This window comes from Barbus barbus (genome assembly GCF_936440315.1).
Source record: "Barbus barbus genome assembly, chromosome: 41".
NCBI classification, from domain to species: domain Eukaryota; kingdom Metazoa; phylum Chordata; class Actinopteri; order Cypriniformes; family Cyprinidae; genus Barbus; species Barbus barbus.
In genome coordinates, this window is record NC_136719.1 from 15876265 (window position 1) to 15894810 (window position 18546).

Sequence of the window (18546 nt, forward strand, 5' to 3'; positions counted from 1 at the left end):
ATTCACTTATCAGATACACCACACACACTACATGAAAACAAAAAAATGAAAATTAATCCGTTTTTAGAAAAAGTCAGATTATCAATTTGTGAATTAATTAAAAATATTACATTTATAATTGATAAGAAATAATGAATTTTTATGAACTAAATTATTCCTGATATATATATATATCAGGAATAATATCAAAACTGATATCTGTGCTTCATTATTACTGGTTACATCTTCACCAGTAGATCTTCAGAACTGAAGTACATTCCACACCTCTTGGTCATCTTTTTGGCATTCATGGCCTTTTCTGGCAGCACCGGTACAACCAGATCTATAAGAGTTAAATATGTCCACATAAACCTCAGCTTCACATGTATTCACAGCTGTGCCGCATTCCAGAATGTGAAGAAGAATAGAAACAAAGTCCTTTCTGTGATATGACATCAAAAATTCAGAAAAGCATCACCCTCCTCTCCTTCCAAAATCTATCATAAACTGCTCTCACATAACAGAGCCAGGGGACTAAAACATCTGCACAAACTGGATCCAATTTTACAACTGATCATCACAGCAAAACTATAGCTTGCATTTCTCATATTATCTTTTACCCTCAAGGAGGGATTCCAAAAACCTACTTCTGTTGAAGATCACTGACAATGTTCATCTTTCACCTAGATACACACATAGACAATAAGCCCAACAATCATGACATCACTATACTCAAAATACAAAACAGCAAAGAATTTTTTTAAAGAATTTGCAAATATATATTTTAATAAACACATTTTATATTTTTAATACATTTTTAATTACATATATTTTTATTATTTTTATATTTAATTGTCCAGTCAGAACATATTTATTTTACAAATATAATTAGCTTTCTTTTTTTGGCGCTAAACATTTTAAACTCCTACATGTTCAGCTGAAGCATGAACGTTATCACATTATGGACCATTTTGTGAGTTACAAAAGAATCACTCACGCAATGATAATTCTGGATGTCATGAACCAGCAAACAGATTATCTCGCACTACACCAAAAAGAGTAAGTTAAAGTCGTTTACACATTTACCGTAAGACATAAAAAGCATTTCCTCTTGGATCACAGCATTCAGTACTGTCTGTGCACCTGCTGTTGATGTCAGAACATAACCAAACACTTGTTTCCTGAAGTAAGCATTGAAACACAATGTACTTAAGGCAGCTGCCATAAAATACTTTTGTGAAACTGATATTGATAACTGGCCATTTACGATGAACTAGATTTTACAACAGTTGGTGTTTTGACGTAACCATTGTAAACATATAAGAGATAAAAGTTGAAAAACATAAGTTATACAAACACAGTTTGAATTTTAATAAGACTTTAGCACAAACGATTGTGTTAAACATGCTGGCTAAACAGCACTAACTCTCACGTGACGCCACGTTTTAGGTGAAAGCACGTTACCTGTATTTACAACACTTCCAGGAACAACCTTCAGTTTCTCAGAGCTTATTTTTACAACCTGTTTCACAATCCCCTAAAACAGAAATGACGCCTACTGCCACCTATCGGCGAAGGAAAGAAATGCTCTCACCACCGTTGGCCACAAAGCTCCCACGATGACCACCTAATAAATAATTTTATTCAAAAGGGCCCCTGTAATATATGCTAAACAGACCAAAAAAAAACCTCTAAATTTCTATAATTTTCACTAAAATACCATAACTGCTACTATTATTGTAAAAACTTGAAAAAGAATAAAGGACCTCCATAAGACGACGCAAGAGTTTCGGAAGCTTTTTGCTGCTTTATTTCTTTTGCTGATCACAATAGTGGTCAATATCAAGTTATCACAATTTCATTGTAATGATAACAGCAGTAATTAGCTCAAGTCTGCTCCTGTAGGAGCTTAGCACCAACCCCAGTAAAACACACCTGAACAAGCTAATCAGGTCTTCAGGATTACAAGCAGGTGTGCTTGATCAGTGTTGGAGATAAATATCGCAGGACAGTGGACCTCAAGAATCAGAAACAGTTTTTAAACATTTAACAACCAGAACATAACATGTTTTGGAAAAACAACAAGCAAATGATCTGGGAGTGTGGATTTTATATACATCAAATATTTGAAATGTCCCATTATTAAATAAATCTGTGTAGTCAATTCATAAAGAATAATAATGTAGAGGATGAAAGAGTTAATTACATGTATACATTATTAGAGCATGATTTTCCCCCCAAAAGACCTCAGCACACTGAAACATTCACACAATGCAAGTCACATGCTGCCTTGTACATACTGACGGTTTAAAAAACACAAGAGAAGGATCTGAAACTACTGCAGTCTTGTGACAGTTTACTAGAGCTGAAGAAAACCCTTATCCCCTGCAGCATGTGCAAATGATTGGGATCATACAAACATCACATGTATCGTTGGCAAGCCTGGCCGTTCATTGGCCTTAACACCAAGAAGGTTCCAAAAATATTTAATTTTCTATTTCTTTAAAAATAAATAAAACCTACACCATTTAGACGCAGCAGTAAACATCATCAATAAGGCAATAAATTGCATCAAGTAAACAATCTTGCTGCTAGATTGTTCACTCAGTGATGCTCCAGTGGGTTGACGTGCGTGATCTCCACTGTCTTCCCTGAGCATCCTGACCCCAGTCTGATCATAATGTCTTCAGGAGCTTATGGATATGAACTATCCAATAGAGTACCAGTGCATGCACTCAGGCATACAGTGAGTTTGTCAGCCTGAGCTGTGGCTGCCGGCCCTCCCTCGTGGGTCTTATGGGAGTGAACGTCCTTGCTCCTCGATTGGAGTGAGGGGTCAACTGAAAGCCCACTGCTGGTGATGGTCTTCGGGATTGCAGGGGCTCATTAATATCTTGTCTCCTTTTTTATGGAGGCACTTTCCAGAGGATGGATTCTTCAGCAGGTCCTTCTAAAAATGAACATGGCATGAAGTAAAAAAAACTAGTTACTCGTCTGGATGGATTTAAACTCACAGATTTAGGTGAAAGGTTTACTTGAAAATCTAATGTGAATATCAGGATACTGAATGCTGTATTTGGTATGCTCACGCTTTGCTTAGTGACAGCATTAATTATTCATTCTAATATAATATAAATATAAACAGCACACTACAGTTGAAAAATTTGGGGACAGTAAGATTTGTAAAAGTGTTTGAAAGAAGTCTCTTATTCTCACCAAGGCTGTATGCATTGATCCCAAAATATAATAAAAACAGTTATACTGTGAAATATTCAAACAAACAAAAAAAATAATAATTCAGCAGCCATTACTCCAGTCTTCAGAGTCACTAGATCCTTCGGAAATCATTATACTATGCGGATTTGGTGCTCAAGAAACATTTCTTAAATTCTAAAAACATGTTCCATATTTTTCATTATTCTCTTATGAACAGAAAAGTTCCAAAGAACAGCATTTATTTAAAACAGAAATATTTGGCTACATTATAAATGTCTTTACTGTCACTTGATTAATTTAATGCTGGGGTCGGTAAGTAAGTTTGGCATCGGGCCAAAAATAATTTCCACACTAGATGGAGGGCCAGAACATAGTCAAATGATAATTTAAGAAATTATTTGATGAAAAATGCAACTAGAATTGCCTGTGACATACTGTTAGTGTCTTTTGTAACTGCGAGCTGTTACTCGGTGTTAAATCCTGTGGTAGGACAGTCATTAACAAAATGTCACACTTGTGTGGCGGTGACAGGCAGAGTAGGCTATGTGAGCTGAGTGGAGCATCAACAATTTCCCGTCTGCGCTCCGGGCATTTATTAACTCCGCTCCACTCCGCACTCACTGAAATCAGAAACACCGCTCTGCCTTCGCTCCGTGGCTAAAGTATTTCACTATCACAGTTCTGTTCATAGGCCTAAATTAAAAAATTAAATAAAAGATTGTTTCAACGTGGCTTATTGGAACACTAGTGCGCAAATTTTTTTCCTACCACATGACAAGCTAATTACATGGTTGTCAGCATTAAAAGGCATAATTGCTGCTTTTTACAGTGCAATTTTTTTTGGTGATGAAAATCAGTACGTTTTTGTCAGTTATTTTACCTACGGATCGATGCATTTCTTACAGATTTCTGCTCATTCGAAATTGGATACAGATGAAAGATTACATTTGTTTGAATGCATTATTGAGAGAGCGAAATGAATAAGTGTTGTAGTAGTTGTTTAAATCATTCTTTCAGCATCTAGAAGGAACAAACAAATTCCTTGAGAACTATTATAACTTCCCTTTCATGTCCATTGCCATCATTCACATTCTTTCTGATTTGAGTGATTCTTCTCCATCAAGCTAGCTAAAGATTTTAAACTTGTGAATTCTTGCTAAATATGCAGTTATATTACTGGTCGTTGGCATGAATTGTACTCATGGTGGAGCAGTGATGGAGCGCTCTTGGAGCGAGTGAAAACCACGACACTCCGACTTTTAAAAAATCCGCTCCTCGCTCCATTCAAAATCATACCGCTCCACTCGCGCTCCGCTCACATAGCCTACTCTGATTGTGAGTAACTGTTGCTGTCATGACAGATCTATTTCAGCTGCTAACAAAATAATCTGGCAGCGGGCCAGATATTATTGCTGGCGGGCCACTTTTGGGCCCCAGTCCGCTTGTTGTCGACCATTGATTTAATGCATGCTTACAGAATAAAACGATTAATTTAAATACATAAAATCTAAATTAACACTGATTAATGAACCAAAGAAAAAAGAAAAAAACCTGACCATTAACTTTTGAACAGTTGTTTACATTAATATACAACACTTCTAACATTTTTAAATACAACATTTTTGGCGACATTACATCATTAATGTTTGATCAAGTTGCTAAAACACCTAAAAAGGATTGCAACAGACAGTAAGTAAAAGGGGACGGACACATAATCTGATCACAAATGGAGAAAGACCAGCTCTGTTCTGTCGAGGACACTTACTTCTGTGAACACCCATTCTTGTTCTGGAGTCAAACTGCTGCCTTTGCCCTTCAGTGTACAGAGCTCAATCTTCACTGGCTCTGGGTAAGGAGACGCGTGCAGGCAGAGCTGTTTCCCTATGTTATGCCTCAGCTCATTATGTGATGTATATTCAAAGTACTAAAAACAAACACATCATGATGAACATCTGTTCTCTTTGGATCAAGAAGTAAACCATAGTCAAAATGCCTTTAAGAGCACCTCTACTCTTAATATCAACATGAATGAGAGTGATGGTACTATACCTGATTGCCGCCCATGTTGTGACATACATACATAATCACAGGCTTTCCCCCATTGTTACTTTCTCCAGCATCCAGACATTGCTGTGATCCCTTATTCTTGAGCTACATACAAACAAATAAAATAAACGGTTAGTCCCAGACCGTATTCAAAATGGCTAATCGTCGAAAATGTTGCACTTACAGCTCCAAACTTGACAGGGGTGAGATCAGGGATAAAGGCTTCTGGGTAGACATTGGTTAGGTACCAAGAAAAGTTCTTGCATTGTAAGGTTTCTCTGAGATTCAAACGGTCAGATATATCACCGTAGTTTTTCTACACAACCATACAGGAAATAAAAGTCATGCAGTTAGTCATATGCTCTTTGCTTACACTTACAGTGGACATACTGTATAACCACAAACACAAGGTTACCGTTTTAATTCTCTGAAAGCGCAAGTAATTCTTACATCTTTGGCCATTTTAGCTGCACTTTGGCTGCGTCGATAGTAAATCTTCTTGTAGTCATCCATCCACACCTCGGCCAAGCGCACCTGGTTACGTGTAATGACCTCTGTACCTTTGGGAAAGGTGTGAGGACTCTTGGTGCGGAACACATGACCCACGACGGAGCAGGGGATTATCTCCAACTGTCCGCCACACTGCCACACCTGACAGCACAAAACACATCCACGTTTTAACAGGTCTCATTATTATGGCTGTAGGTGAATTCTGAAGAGTTGGAACTGACCCTGAAAGACATCTCGATGTTTTCTCCGCCCCATATCTCCATTTTGTCATCGTAAGTCCCAATTTTCTCAAAATAGGCCTTAGATATACAGAACAAACCACCGGCAAATGTTGGAGTTCTGAAAGAAAGAACGGGACAAATACAATTATCAGGATTTGTAGCCAGAAAGCAGGTGTCAGATCCTATTAATTTTCACCTCAGAAAAGCCATTGGTATGCAATCAATCAATCAGTCAAAAAATTCATTTATTTTATAGTATTTAGTTGTTCATTTTAGGAAAGTTAGTTATTTGCATTTGCATGACAATCTACTTTTTTCATTTAGCCTTCAATGTCACACTTCAGCTGGAAGTTGCAGTTTGCTCTATTTTAATATAATTTTCTACATAAAACTATCAAATAGGGAAATGGTTTATTTTTAAAAAACAGAAGATATGCAAAAAGTTAATACATATGACGTACAGTAGAAAGATGTACAGTGATGTGCAGAAGATTTACAAAAGTATTGGAACTATAATCTATTATGACCTAAGTGGATTTAACCCTATTCATGTTATAAATCATCATATATTAAGTTATAACCACAAACGGGGGAAGCATAATTGCCGTTATGATTATTAAAAGGCATTATGCATTTATTATAATGCCTAAGAACACCCTTATAATGCATTACCAATACTGTAAAACAAATACATGTAATAATTTCTCACTTATTTGTTCACACAAATGGTTATTCTGAATTATCCAGATATTTCACTAGCTTGTTGCTAAAGGCAAATGCTTTACAATGTAGTGACATAAGATGCGTATGTGACATCATGCATCTTAAATGTGCAATTCTTCTGCACTTGTTCAAGACGGCCGCATACTGTACACAAAAAGAGGTTACGAATGAAGTACTGGTTACACTTTCTTTTGATAGTCCACTTTAGAGACTCCACTAACTACAAGTAACTTTGCAACTACATGTCAACTAATTCTCATTAATTTGCAACTACATGTCTACTAACTGTCAGTAGACTGTTAGGTTAGGTTTAGGGTTAGTAGAATAAGTTGACATACTTAAAAGTTTCTTATAGTCAGTATGTTGTGGACCCATCAAAATGCGTTAGCATATAGCATAATGCTACTAATACTCTAATGACTGCTAGTTGCAAAGTTACTTACTGTTAGTAGAACGTTTAAAGTGGACTATCAAAATAAAAGGTGTTACCGATGTACTATGATAGTATAGGCTGTTTAATTAGCTGAGGACACATGTAGCCTAATCTTAGTAATCTCTTTTAAGACATGGCCATAGTAAACTCACAGAAAGTGGTTCATTTGATACTCAGTGAAACTTGATACAACCATCCAAGTCATTTCATTAATAAAAATCGGATTGACAGGAAGAACTTGGCATGAATGAACAGTGTTTAAAAAAAAGCATTTCATTAACACACCACATTGTGTAAAGGCAAAGTAACAAATCACAGTGAATGTCCAGCAGTGTTACATCACGTTCAGATGCAGCAGAATACTTCTATCAGACAGAACAAATGTAAATCACACATCTCATAACTTCTCTGGAATTGCAATTGGTCAGTATTTCCATTTATTAGGTTTTTGGCACGTAAACAGAATAATGGCCAGGTCATGATCACAAAAAACCTTGAGGGTAATAAGAGACCCCATCTGATCACCTTGTCAAAATTTATTTTGGGTGTGTAATTGACAATTTTCACTTTTGGGGAAACAATCCCTCCAAATTGATTAAAAATGTAATCTTTGATGTGTCAATCACAACAACAACTCAATTGTATTAGACCAAGGTTAAAAATGTAAATAAAACATGCATGACTTACTTTACTGGGTACGTCTCATCTTTGCGTTTAGCGTTCTCGTAATCTGGAATGGCTTCCCAGCCGAATGTGAGACTCCAGTCAAAATTGCCTCTGTTACGGGCACGGGCAGACGCCACAGGCTTGTGGAACTGGAAAGAGTTTAAATCAATGGTTGAGATTTCAGGGCTCACCACAGCAGTGGGCTCCTCAACAATGCGAGAAAGGAGAGGCTCGAGCCAGCCATGGAAACACTCACCTGTAACAACAAAAACATGACAAAAGAGAAAAGAGGGTTCATAAATATGCTACTCAAGCACATATGCTAAGATGACATGACATGTTACATAGTTCAACCCTTTCATCGTATACAAGGTATCAGAAAACACTACACAGGTGTAAGATGCTATGCTTCAATCCTGCCTACAGTGGCTCAAAGCGAACCAGATAAGCGTCACATACTAGCCCTTTGTCACAGTGCATAACTTTGCAAATGTCATGAGTGCCAGAAGGAAAAAAAATTTAATGGGAGTAACCACTTTAGGCTTTTGCCAGTGCACCTGAAAAACTGGTTCCTGAAAAACTTTCAATCCAGTCGCAAAAAATAAGAATGATGGATGTTAATGACGTGTTAACAGAAACTGGCCTGCTGTGTGAGACAATGGAATTGGGCTGGGCAAGCCATGAAGAGTGATGACATACGTACAGTGAGCATCGAGGAAGGTGAGGATTTCTCCCTGAGCTTTACTGGCTCCGAGAAGCCTCGCGGTGATGAGACCCTTCCTCTCCGGCTGACGCACTACCTTCACGATCTTCAGTGACTTCACATACTCATCCAGCTTCTCATGGAGGTGTTCTGCACGAACATACAAGAGAAAATGTACAAGACAGACATTAGTGTAATCTCGTTTTTTGTTTCTTCTGTATTGTAAACTACCAATAATAACAATTATAACACTAATACCTGGTTTAAGATTTTTTTTCAGCAAGGGTACACTACATTAAATTGATAAATTGACAGTAAATATATTTATAATGTTACAAAATATTTATATTTCAAATAAATGCTTCTTATATAATTTTTCAAATAACCCAGTTTGTTGAGCACCAAATTAGCATGATTGAATGATTTCTGAAGGCTGAAGTAATGGCTGCTGAACATTCAACTTTGCCATCACAGAAATTAATTCAATTTTAAAATACTTAAAATATTCAAAAACTAAACTGGTTAATTAATATAATAGTATTTCACAATATTACTGGCTTACTGTATTTTTGATGAATACTTCATGATGATAAGTGACTTACAACCCCAAATGTTTCAACTGTAGAGCATAAGACACTGTCAATTTTTCAATGTGGCATTTTTCAATGTCTAAAAATAGATTCAGAGCATGTTGCTTCCTGTGGTGAGACTTCAAACGAACTGACACACTTCCTTTATCTCATCAATTACAGCACTAACAAAGTACCTAAAACCAATGAGGAGAGTTTTTTGGCATCGTTAACTGGTTCCTTGATCTTTCTACTGTATGTTTGTGACATTTTTCATTCACCTGAAGATACACTCATACAAGTAACATTCCACTAAATAAAACTGTTTGCCACTAAGTCAAGAACATAGACATTTCTTCATAGACATTGCTTCTACAGGTAGTTAATTTTTAGAGCATGAACTGATAAGGCCGGACCCACCTGCTATGCTGGCGTCATCCACCAGTATGATTTCTTTGAGGAGGGCTGCCGGGGAAGTGTGCAGCACACTGTGCACGGTGCGGAGAAGTGTTGACCATGCCTCGTTATGAAACACAATGATAACACTTGTGGTGGGGAGAGGAGGACATCGGCGAAACTTTCGTTCAACACACCTATAAAAGGACGTATGAAAAAAATATATATGTGTACTATACACAGACACACGTAAACTCAAAAATAAAATAAATGCAGATTTACAAAACACACATACATATACATGTGTGTGTGAGAGAGTATGTATGCATGTACAGTTTTAGTTTAATTAGGTCGATAATTTTTATTTCAGTTTTGGTATTTTAGGTATATCATGTTAAACTAAATGTACATGAGAAATGTCATATTGCCTTCTAGCATAAATAAAATAAGTTTCATTGTTTTATGTCACTTCTGTTTTTTTTCCCAAATAATGAAAGCATTTTATGGTTTATTTTTAGTTAACTTTAATAATCCTGACAAACATATACACCTCAAAGTCAAACATTACGTGTCAACCTATTATTCAGAGATGCAACAGGTGAAAGTGTGATTAGAAACTGCCAAAGCGGCAAAAGACTCTAATCTACAATGAGTGTTTGGGCAGCAATTATATGGCTTTAGCCCCAGTCCTTAAATCAACAGATAAATCTGCACCCTTATGTTTCTGTGTAAACAAATCAAATGAGTCAACGTAAATTACAAGGCATCTAAAATGCCAGTAAACATTATAACACATCATGAGTGCTGCCTTACTTAAACCTATGAAGGGAATCATTATGGCGGCAGATTGGTTGCTGAATTGAATGAATTGTTTGTATTCCACATTTTCTCATGGTGCCAAACAATGTGCCCATTCTTACTCGGGTGGACGGGTGTCATCTCCAAGATTGCGGTGCAAGGAGATTCGGTCGCTGGCAAACTGGTTAAAGCAGTGCCTGGTCATGCCCTCCTGCTTTTCCTTCTCCTCCTCCGCAGTCATGCTGGCTTTCTGGAAGGCTAAGCCATTGGCTCCCGGTGCTTGTGGGTCCTGAGGAGGTCTCTCAATCCACGGTTTGAGATCCACCTGAGTGTAGAAACCCGGGGGGCAGTTTCGGTCCGGGGTGGGCACCACTCCTACCGATGGGGGCTGTGGGGCTCCGATCTGGAAGGCGAAATTATTGACAGCCCCGCGGACCATCTCGAATACCCTCTCCTTTTTGTTAGAGAGATCTTGTAACCAGGGGTCCTGAAGCGAACCACTGCCAACGTCCCTCTGGAGCACCACCAGAATGACCATAAAAAGTGTGCCACCCAGAACAGTAAGTTTCAGGGGGGAGAGACGACGTCTCAGACGCATTCTGTTGGCCAATCTCGATCACCAAACTGTGAAAACAGACCACAATGATCACTTATGAAGGAAAATTATAGTTTATGTACACAAACTCCACAACAAAACAAGCCATGCCCCACTCTTAATTAGCAAAGAAAGCCTGCACTGTGGACTCTCAAACAGATCACAGCAACAGAGCAAACAAACCTCACCTGACAACCACCACCCTCTGCACCTGGATCCTTACTTCGCCCTGCTGGATCCACGTGGCAACAGGTGGCTCACCACACACTCCCACTACACTTAATGGGTGGCATTGGAAGCTTTGCATAAATACACTTCAAAACTATGACACGTCGCCTGTGATCTGACTAACTGAACAGGATACACACACAAAAAACTGGATCATACCATCTGCTTGGTATGAGTTTAATGGTCATCTTGAGGACTGGCGCATTTAAAGCACTATTATTCTTGCATTTCAACCTCAAGTAATTACTTTCAAAATAGGAAATGTCAGAATAGTGGAACTTATGGTGTTAAATGAATCAGTAAGCTCAGTGCCCATGGAACCAGTCCATTTAAAAACATCTACATCACAAATCCCAAGACAGGTAATGGCCAACAGAGACAGTCAGGTCGACTTCTGCTATTCTTCTGCACAGGTGTTCAGACTTACCCAATCATTCAAACTAAAACTGGTTATCCTGCATTAATACGGAGTCAGTTGAATGATTATGAGCTCAAATGGACATTATTACAACTACAAGTTATGAAGTAACATATTGGTTAAACTGCATGTTTCCTTACTGACTAATGTGAGTGTTTCGCAAATTTCGCAAACCCCAAGCACTTCCTTAAAGTTATAAGGAAAAATTAATGCCACGCAACATGACAACTCAGCGAAACTTGTCTGAATAGATAAGGAAGTGAGCGAAGAATATATGATGGTTAAAATATTTACAGTATGACACAAATTTGAGCCTTTCACAGCCTTCTAGGAGCCTTATTTTCGAATAAATGAGGATAATGAACGACAAACGAGCTTTTGCGTGTTAGAAAAGGGTAACTTATTCTATTAAAAATAAAGATGAAACCGGCTCATGTCAATGAGGAAAGGATGATATGCGCCGAGGTTATTTTTTGTTGACAAAAGACATGACGCGAAACACGTCGAAACAAATAAAGGACTCATTTAATTAAATATTCAAAACTTACCTGTAATAATTTCAGTCAATCATGTGCTTCTCCCAGAGGCAGATTCGATAGATAGATAGATACGCGGTTCCTCGTCTAACGCGGCACCGTTTGTTTGAGCTGAGAGTCGATGGGCGGATATTGTTACTCTGTAACTTCGCGTTTTAGAGATATTTGGTTCACTAAGCGCGCGATGGTTTCACTCGACCAGCAGGCTGGCCTCCCGGCTTCCCTTTGAACGCAACAGGTGCCATTCGTTCAAATGATTGAAAGTCGTCTGGGTCCTAAAGCCGGAACTTCCTTCTAGTGATGATAGGGATTTTGATTCATCTCAGTGACTCGAATCTGTTGAGTGTGTTCGTGTTCATCAAAAAGATTCATTCACGGATACTTTTCTGAGCAGGTAACGACTTGTCTTTATAGGTCTCTGAAGGATTCATCAACTGATTCGTTCAAAGCAAAGAGTCGTTTTGCGTGTCCAAATCTGCTAAAATAGTTTCGGCATCACAAGCATCTCCTCACAGGTAAAAAGCAAACACGCTTCAAAGGGGAGATATGGTTCAACCAATGGAAGTGATAGAGAATGATTCACTTTAAAGATTCATTCAACAGCAGTTTGCTCAACAAATGATTTTAATGTGGGATAACAGATTTTTTCAGCCAAGTGAAATTGAGATTTCAGTGTTGCTTTGTACTTGTCTAACATTAACTAAGGCTCAGGAAAGGATGTGGTAAGTTAACAAACTATACCTCAACATATATGAATTATTAACTGGGATGCAATTAAATTCAATGCCTCTTGTGTCGCGTACGTGAAACCGATTACAGATTTATTCAGACATTTGAGAAAAGCAGGCCAAGAGGAAATGGGGTCGGTACTTCTGCTGGAGAGAATCGTGATTACAAACTATCGACTGGCATGAGACTGCCGCTATACTTGAAGAAAAGACACCAAGCTGAGCATGAACAAAGAGAAGAGTCCATTAACACAACAATCACTAGAGCCGTGAGTGGTACCCAACAATGGCCTGTCTGTCTACCTGATAGCTTCGTTTTCAGGTATTAAATTCTCTTGCTGTAGGCTACAGTATAAAGGTTGAAAATGAAAGGAAACCTTTTTAACGGTTTAACAAATGGCACACTCCAAATGATGTACAATGTATTCATCACTTATATGTTATACCCATTATGTTCAATAAAACATCAAATGAAGCTAGCACAAAAACTAATCCAGAAAACTCTTTTGAACTCATATTTAATTAATTGCTGTAAAATAATTTGAACTAATTTTAATAAATAAAAACGTCATATGTAGCAGAGTGCCAGATTTTGCACACCATTGTTAATTATGAATTTATGGTGAAAATTAATAGATACAAATTTTGCTTGTCCTCCTGAGGTTGACAATAAGTTTTACTTCTGAAGGTTATGCTTTCACTGACCACTTAAGAAAAGTATTTTAGATTCGATTTTATACCATATTTGTGGAAAGTGCCTAATATTTAACCTTTTGTCCAGTTTATACCGACTGTGGCCTGTATGTCCACTTGTAAATAAAATGAGAAGAAATTAATGACAAACTGCACAAACTAGTGTTGTTTTGATACAGATAACATTGCTTAAATAAAACACCAAATTTACTGATTTGCCACCTTTTAATGAAAAAGGTCCTGAAAGGTCCATGTAGCACAAACATATCTGAACTAAAAACCATATGTGCTTTTATGTCTGACAAAGTGAGAATGTTAAACATACATGTACATTCATATTGGGGAATTCATGTTAAGGATGTTTCTTGCAACACAATCAAGAGGCATCTATACAGTGGGAATGGTAAATTCCAGAATATGACAAAAATACTCTGCAGCAGGGCTAACCTATGCGTTTGACCGGTAATTGCATATTTTTTTTTTTAAATTGGAAAAATGTGCAAGCATGACTAAGAGCTCTCATGAGGAAATGCTGAAATGGACTTATGCTGAACACGGTCAAACGAACAACTTTGCAGTCCAGCCACTTTTTTCAGCAACCGCTAAACCCAACGGGCCTCTGTCAGCACATTTACACTTATTTACAAGGATCTTAAGAAGACTATGCCATTGCTGACCATACTGTGCTGGAATTATATGAGGTCTTGGTCATATTTGGGTTCATTTTATCACTGATTTATATATTAATGTATTAAGAGATGAAATTTGTGTAACACTCAAATGAGAAGGAAATGTAATCAGTTAACAATTGAACACAAATGCAAAGAATTTAATCTAATTAGCACTTAATCTGGCAAAAAAGCTATTTGAAATTCATTTTATAAACCTCACAGTGAGCTATTATGCCCTTTTAAAGATAGCAGACACATTTACACACCGTCCACACACATGAACAAATGACCAAGGAAAATGTGTCCAGTACCATTCTCATCCTTCATTTATCTCATTTGTACACTAATACTAAAAGGGAAAAACATGTTGATCACTCATAAATCATACAAACTATAAATACAAGTCACTTGTATTAGGATTCCTGTTTCTAAGGCCTACAATGAAGACCTTAGTGTTTTTTGCTTTAGTGTTTATAATAGAATACAATGTGGTAGAGAGTGACAGGAGGCCAAAAAAGGAAAAGCAGAAAAATGAACAACACTTGTTCGGACATTTCAAACAGTTTACCAGGCGTGTGTAGTGTTCCTATATCAAATACTTTGTTCTTTGGTCAGTTTCTTCTTGCTTCTTGATGCTTGCATATATAATCATTTTTTATGTACATGGTTTAAAACCTGTCAAAATAAATAAATAATTCAAATTATGGTATGGAAGAAGTCTTTCCCACAAACTAAAAAAGAAAACCAAACTTTTTCAAAGTCTTCTCCATCTAAGGCAACAGTTCTTCATCAAATCTTTCAGGTAGAGCATACCTCATTATTCCCAATAGGTGCATATATAAATACCACACATGTCCTCTTATGCTTGTGAGCTAGAGAACTTAAGTGAGTGGTTATATTTGGATCTGCTCAAATCCCATTCAAAGCCTTTAGTTGTCCTTGCTTCATTTCAGTGCATTTGGTCAGTGTTAACTGCAGACAGGACCACGGTTGAGGAAGTAAGTGGTCATATCTCCTTTCCCCTTCACTTTCACCAGTCCACGGCACTCCAGCTGGTAGCCCTTACTTTCTAGTACATGGTATAAGTCAGTGGTCACCTATAGGAATAAAGAACAAAAACATTACACACTGATTTCTAATTAGCCAAAAATTAAAGATGTGGTGTGCAATTTCTGCAGCACCAAAGGGAACTGCAAAAATAAAGTTAGTTTTCAAATGGCCAATTCAACTGTCCGCCACTGGTTGGATAAACAGATAGCCACGCCCCAAACTCAGGCCATTGGGTAAACCATTGTTGCTATGCCAGGCTGGTCGAGACAAACAGAGAGTCAGTGTTTACACTTTTCAGGGAAATAAACTAACAAAATTGTTAATTCTACACATTTAACGGGAGAAGGAAGTATTCAGAAATTTAATTTTAAATTTCTCATTTCACTTTAAGTAATAACCAAGTAGCTAAAAAGTCACAAAAAAGCTCCTGCAATTGCAGTAACATGAAGAGAGAGGGCAGCACCATCTTTATAAATACAATGTATAGTGTTGCACTTTTCAAGACGGAAATTAACGGGGAATTCTAAGCTGTGTTTTGCCAAAAATAGTCTTGTATAAGCAAAGAGTTTATTATGTTGTGGTTACCTGGATATGATCAGGAACACCTGTACTGTCCATGCGACTGGCCACATTCACTGTGTTGCCCCATATGTCATACTGAGGCTTTCTGGCTCCAATCACACCAGCAACCACTGGCCCAATGTTCAAACCTGTGGTGAAAATACATTTGTCACTGTCTGCTCTAATAAACTCCCAAGCCTCTGAGTCTGCAAGCCAATTCATAAACACCATCTTTGCACTTTCCAAGTTAAATATATCAGGCAAAGTTCACGGTGAAGACCTACTTACCTATCTTCATCTGAAAGTTGTTGAATGAGTGTTCATTGATGTACTTCATCTGTTCTCGTAGCCTCATGGCATAGTCAGCAAGAGCCAGAATATGTGTGCGGCCCTCTTTGTCGTACGTAGAGTCATTCAATCCAGATGCTGCCATGTAAGTACTACCAATAGTTTTGATCTTCTCCAACTGCTTATATTTCTCTTCAGAAATGATCTATTAACAGTAAAGAACATAAGATTTGTAAAAGCTGTTTTCTACTTCTTTTGGTGGCAGCCAAGTTTTATTTGCTTTGTCTTGGTAACCTCCAAACTGTAAAACGCATTTGTAATCATGGAGTAAATTAATCATGCATGACGAATACTGTAATTTCTACAGTGGCATTGGTAACCAAAAACATTTGCTTTACATGGAAATATTGTGTCCACACCAGTAGGTGTCAGTATGAAGCCAAAGACTACTGTAAAATCAAATAGTCTTCTGAAATTCTGACATCACAAAATGATACTTCCATTTCAGAAGAAGTGACACAAAGTTCTTACCTCATCAAAGTCAGCGATGATCTCATTGAGCAGTCTCAGGCACTCCACACCCTCATTATTGGCCTCCAGTTCAGTGTAAAACTCTGAGAAGTTGCTTATGGAGGCAAACATAACGGCCACACATTCACATGACTGATAGTAGAGCTCATCGTTTTGACGTTCTTGCGTGAGGAAGTGGGCAGCCACATCTTTGGGCAGGATGTTGTGAAGGAGACGACGGTTGTAGGCTTGCAGCTCCTCCATCTCCTCTTTCTCTTCAGTGGCCTGGTGAAGAATGACAGCGAGTAAGTCATCGACGAAGCTGGGATCCAACTGGAAATGTATTTTCGCTAAGTGATCGATTTAGAGACGGACTACACACCTGTAGCTTCCACAGGAAGTCAAGGCGTGCGGTGGACTCAACCTGCTGTGCGTGCAGATAGAGAGCCAGTACAAATACAGTGAGGATGACTGGAATCGACACCCTCTGAGACACTTTTGTCACCGTTTCCTGGCTATGTAGGAAAACAACAGCACATACAGATTGGAGTTTGTCAGAGACTGAGCAAAAATCGAGACAAATACACACTACATGCAAACATTGGAATCTAATTTGTGCTCATATTTGAACATCTCTCTTACAATCATAGTACAAAAAGCATGACATGAACTCACCAATAATTTGTTTCATTGAAAGAATACCTGCATAAAAACAGACATATTTCCTTTAGTAAACAACATGACCCACTAAAAACAAACACCCAGAAAAATATGGGTCATTCGCATTAAAAGGTTGTGTACCACATTTGTGTCCCCACATATAAATTATTTAATTTAATATATTTAAATCTGTTGACGGAGTAATTTAAAAGAAATCTTATTTTAAATGCTATTACATTTTATAACAAGTAACTTCAGTCCAATTTGCATTTGTCCATTCGTCACTATTACATTTGAATTAGTTTTAATGGGAACATTCTAAAACAAACTTTTAAAACATTTAACTAAAATGTTAACAATAAATATCATGCCTTAACTCAAATGTTTTTTGGTCTTTAAATTTCTAATAAAAATGACTAAAATATTCAAACAGTGGAAACTTAGTGAAATTTTTTTTTTTTTTTTTTAAATATGACTACACATATAGCAGCTTTGTCAAGATAATCTCTTATGGTGGTAAAAAAACAATAAAGATTGTGAATAATGTGTTACAACCACTGGTCATTTTAGCAGTTCTTAAACCCCAAAAAAGGCACAAAATGTGTTTTGACACAGAACGGTCCTGGATTATAATATTGTTTCTATTATACTGTTTAACTCAAAACTAATGCCACAGCAAAAAAATAATATGCTACAGAATACACTCCATTATTTAAAGTTAAATATTAATTCATAAAGATTTAGTTTTTTCCAAGTAAACTTAAAAAAAGAATGAAGAAATAAATTAAAAGCAGTCAGTAGTTCTCTTTTTGTTGTCAATACTGTTTCACTTTATTAGACATATTTTAGTAATATGTAGATATGCACTGAGTCTGTACTCTGTATTGATGATGCTGTAGTTTTTTAGTCATTTTAGTATTGACCTAATGCCATTGACTTACAAGATGACTTTTACATACCCACTCTATATATTTGCAAAGAATAACACTCACATTGCATTGGCGGTGACCAGCAGGTCAGCGTTGTCTAGCAGTGTGACCAGAGGCCACTCCACTAGCAGCAGGAAGCAGACCTGGATGAAGAGCATGAGGAGCAGCTTGCCTATACTGCTGATGTGCAGGAACACTGAGCAGCACAGCAGAGTCAGCAGCACACTGTATGTGAAATACTAGAAGCACAGGAACAACGCCATCATACAACATGGCTTCATACTCTTACCATGAAAACAGGGGACAAATCATAAAAGTTTCAAAATAAATCATTGAGTTTTTGCACAAGTTTGCATAAAAAATAAAACATTTTTTTAATGGGTCTCAGTGAGCAAGAAACTGTTGATGCAGTAGGGAGA

At 37.4% G+C, this 18546-nt stretch overlaps 2 protein-coding genes across 3 annotated transcripts in view; both read right to left on the reverse strand.

Moving 5' to 3' along the window:
* Nucleotides 1-1763: 1763 nt before the first annotated feature.
* On the reverse strand, nucleotides 1764-12339 carry LOC306861053 (polypeptide N-acetylgalactosaminyltransferase 6-like). The gene is made up of 11 exons (XM_079403122.1): nucleotides 12050-12339; nucleotides 10383-10884; nucleotides 9487-9659; nucleotides 8498-8647; nucleotides 7816-8050; nucleotides 5973-6090; nucleotides 5692-5892; nucleotides 5426-5557; nucleotides 5245-5346; nucleotides 4961-5119; nucleotides 1764-2929 (listed from the first exon to the last, which is right to left on the reverse strand). Exons 2-11 carry the CDS (start codon nucleotides 10856-10858, stop codon nucleotides 2816-2818), a joined length of 1860 nt encoding a protein of 619 aa, XP_079259248.1. The 5' UTR covers nucleotides 10859-10884; nucleotides 12050-12339; the 3' UTR covers nucleotides 1764-2815.
* A 308-nt stretch (nucleotides 12340-12647) lies between these two features.
* LOC306860622 (adenylate cyclase type 6-like) overlaps nucleotides 12648-18546 on the reverse strand; it is a 43644-nt gene continuing 37745 nt past the window's right edge. For both annotated transcript variants that reach the window (XM_079402405.1, XM_079402406.1), the window contains exons 17-23: nucleotides 18191-18366; nucleotides 17214-17240; nucleotides 16921-17053; nucleotides 16560-16823; nucleotides 16029-16233; nucleotides 15765-15889; nucleotides 12648-15226 (exon numbers count right to left, since the gene is read on the reverse strand). In XM_079402405.1, coding sequence (XP_079258531.1) covers nucleotides 15098-15226; nucleotides 15765-15889; nucleotides 16029-16233; nucleotides 16560-16823; nucleotides 16921-17053; nucleotides 17214-17240; nucleotides 18191-18366 — 1059 coding nt within the window. In that variant the 3' untranslated portion in view covers nucleotides 12648-15097. The remainder of the gene's footprint in view (nucleotides 15227-15764; nucleotides 15890-16028; nucleotides 16234-16559; nucleotides 16824-16920; nucleotides 17054-17213; nucleotides 17241-18190; nucleotides 18367-18546) is intronic.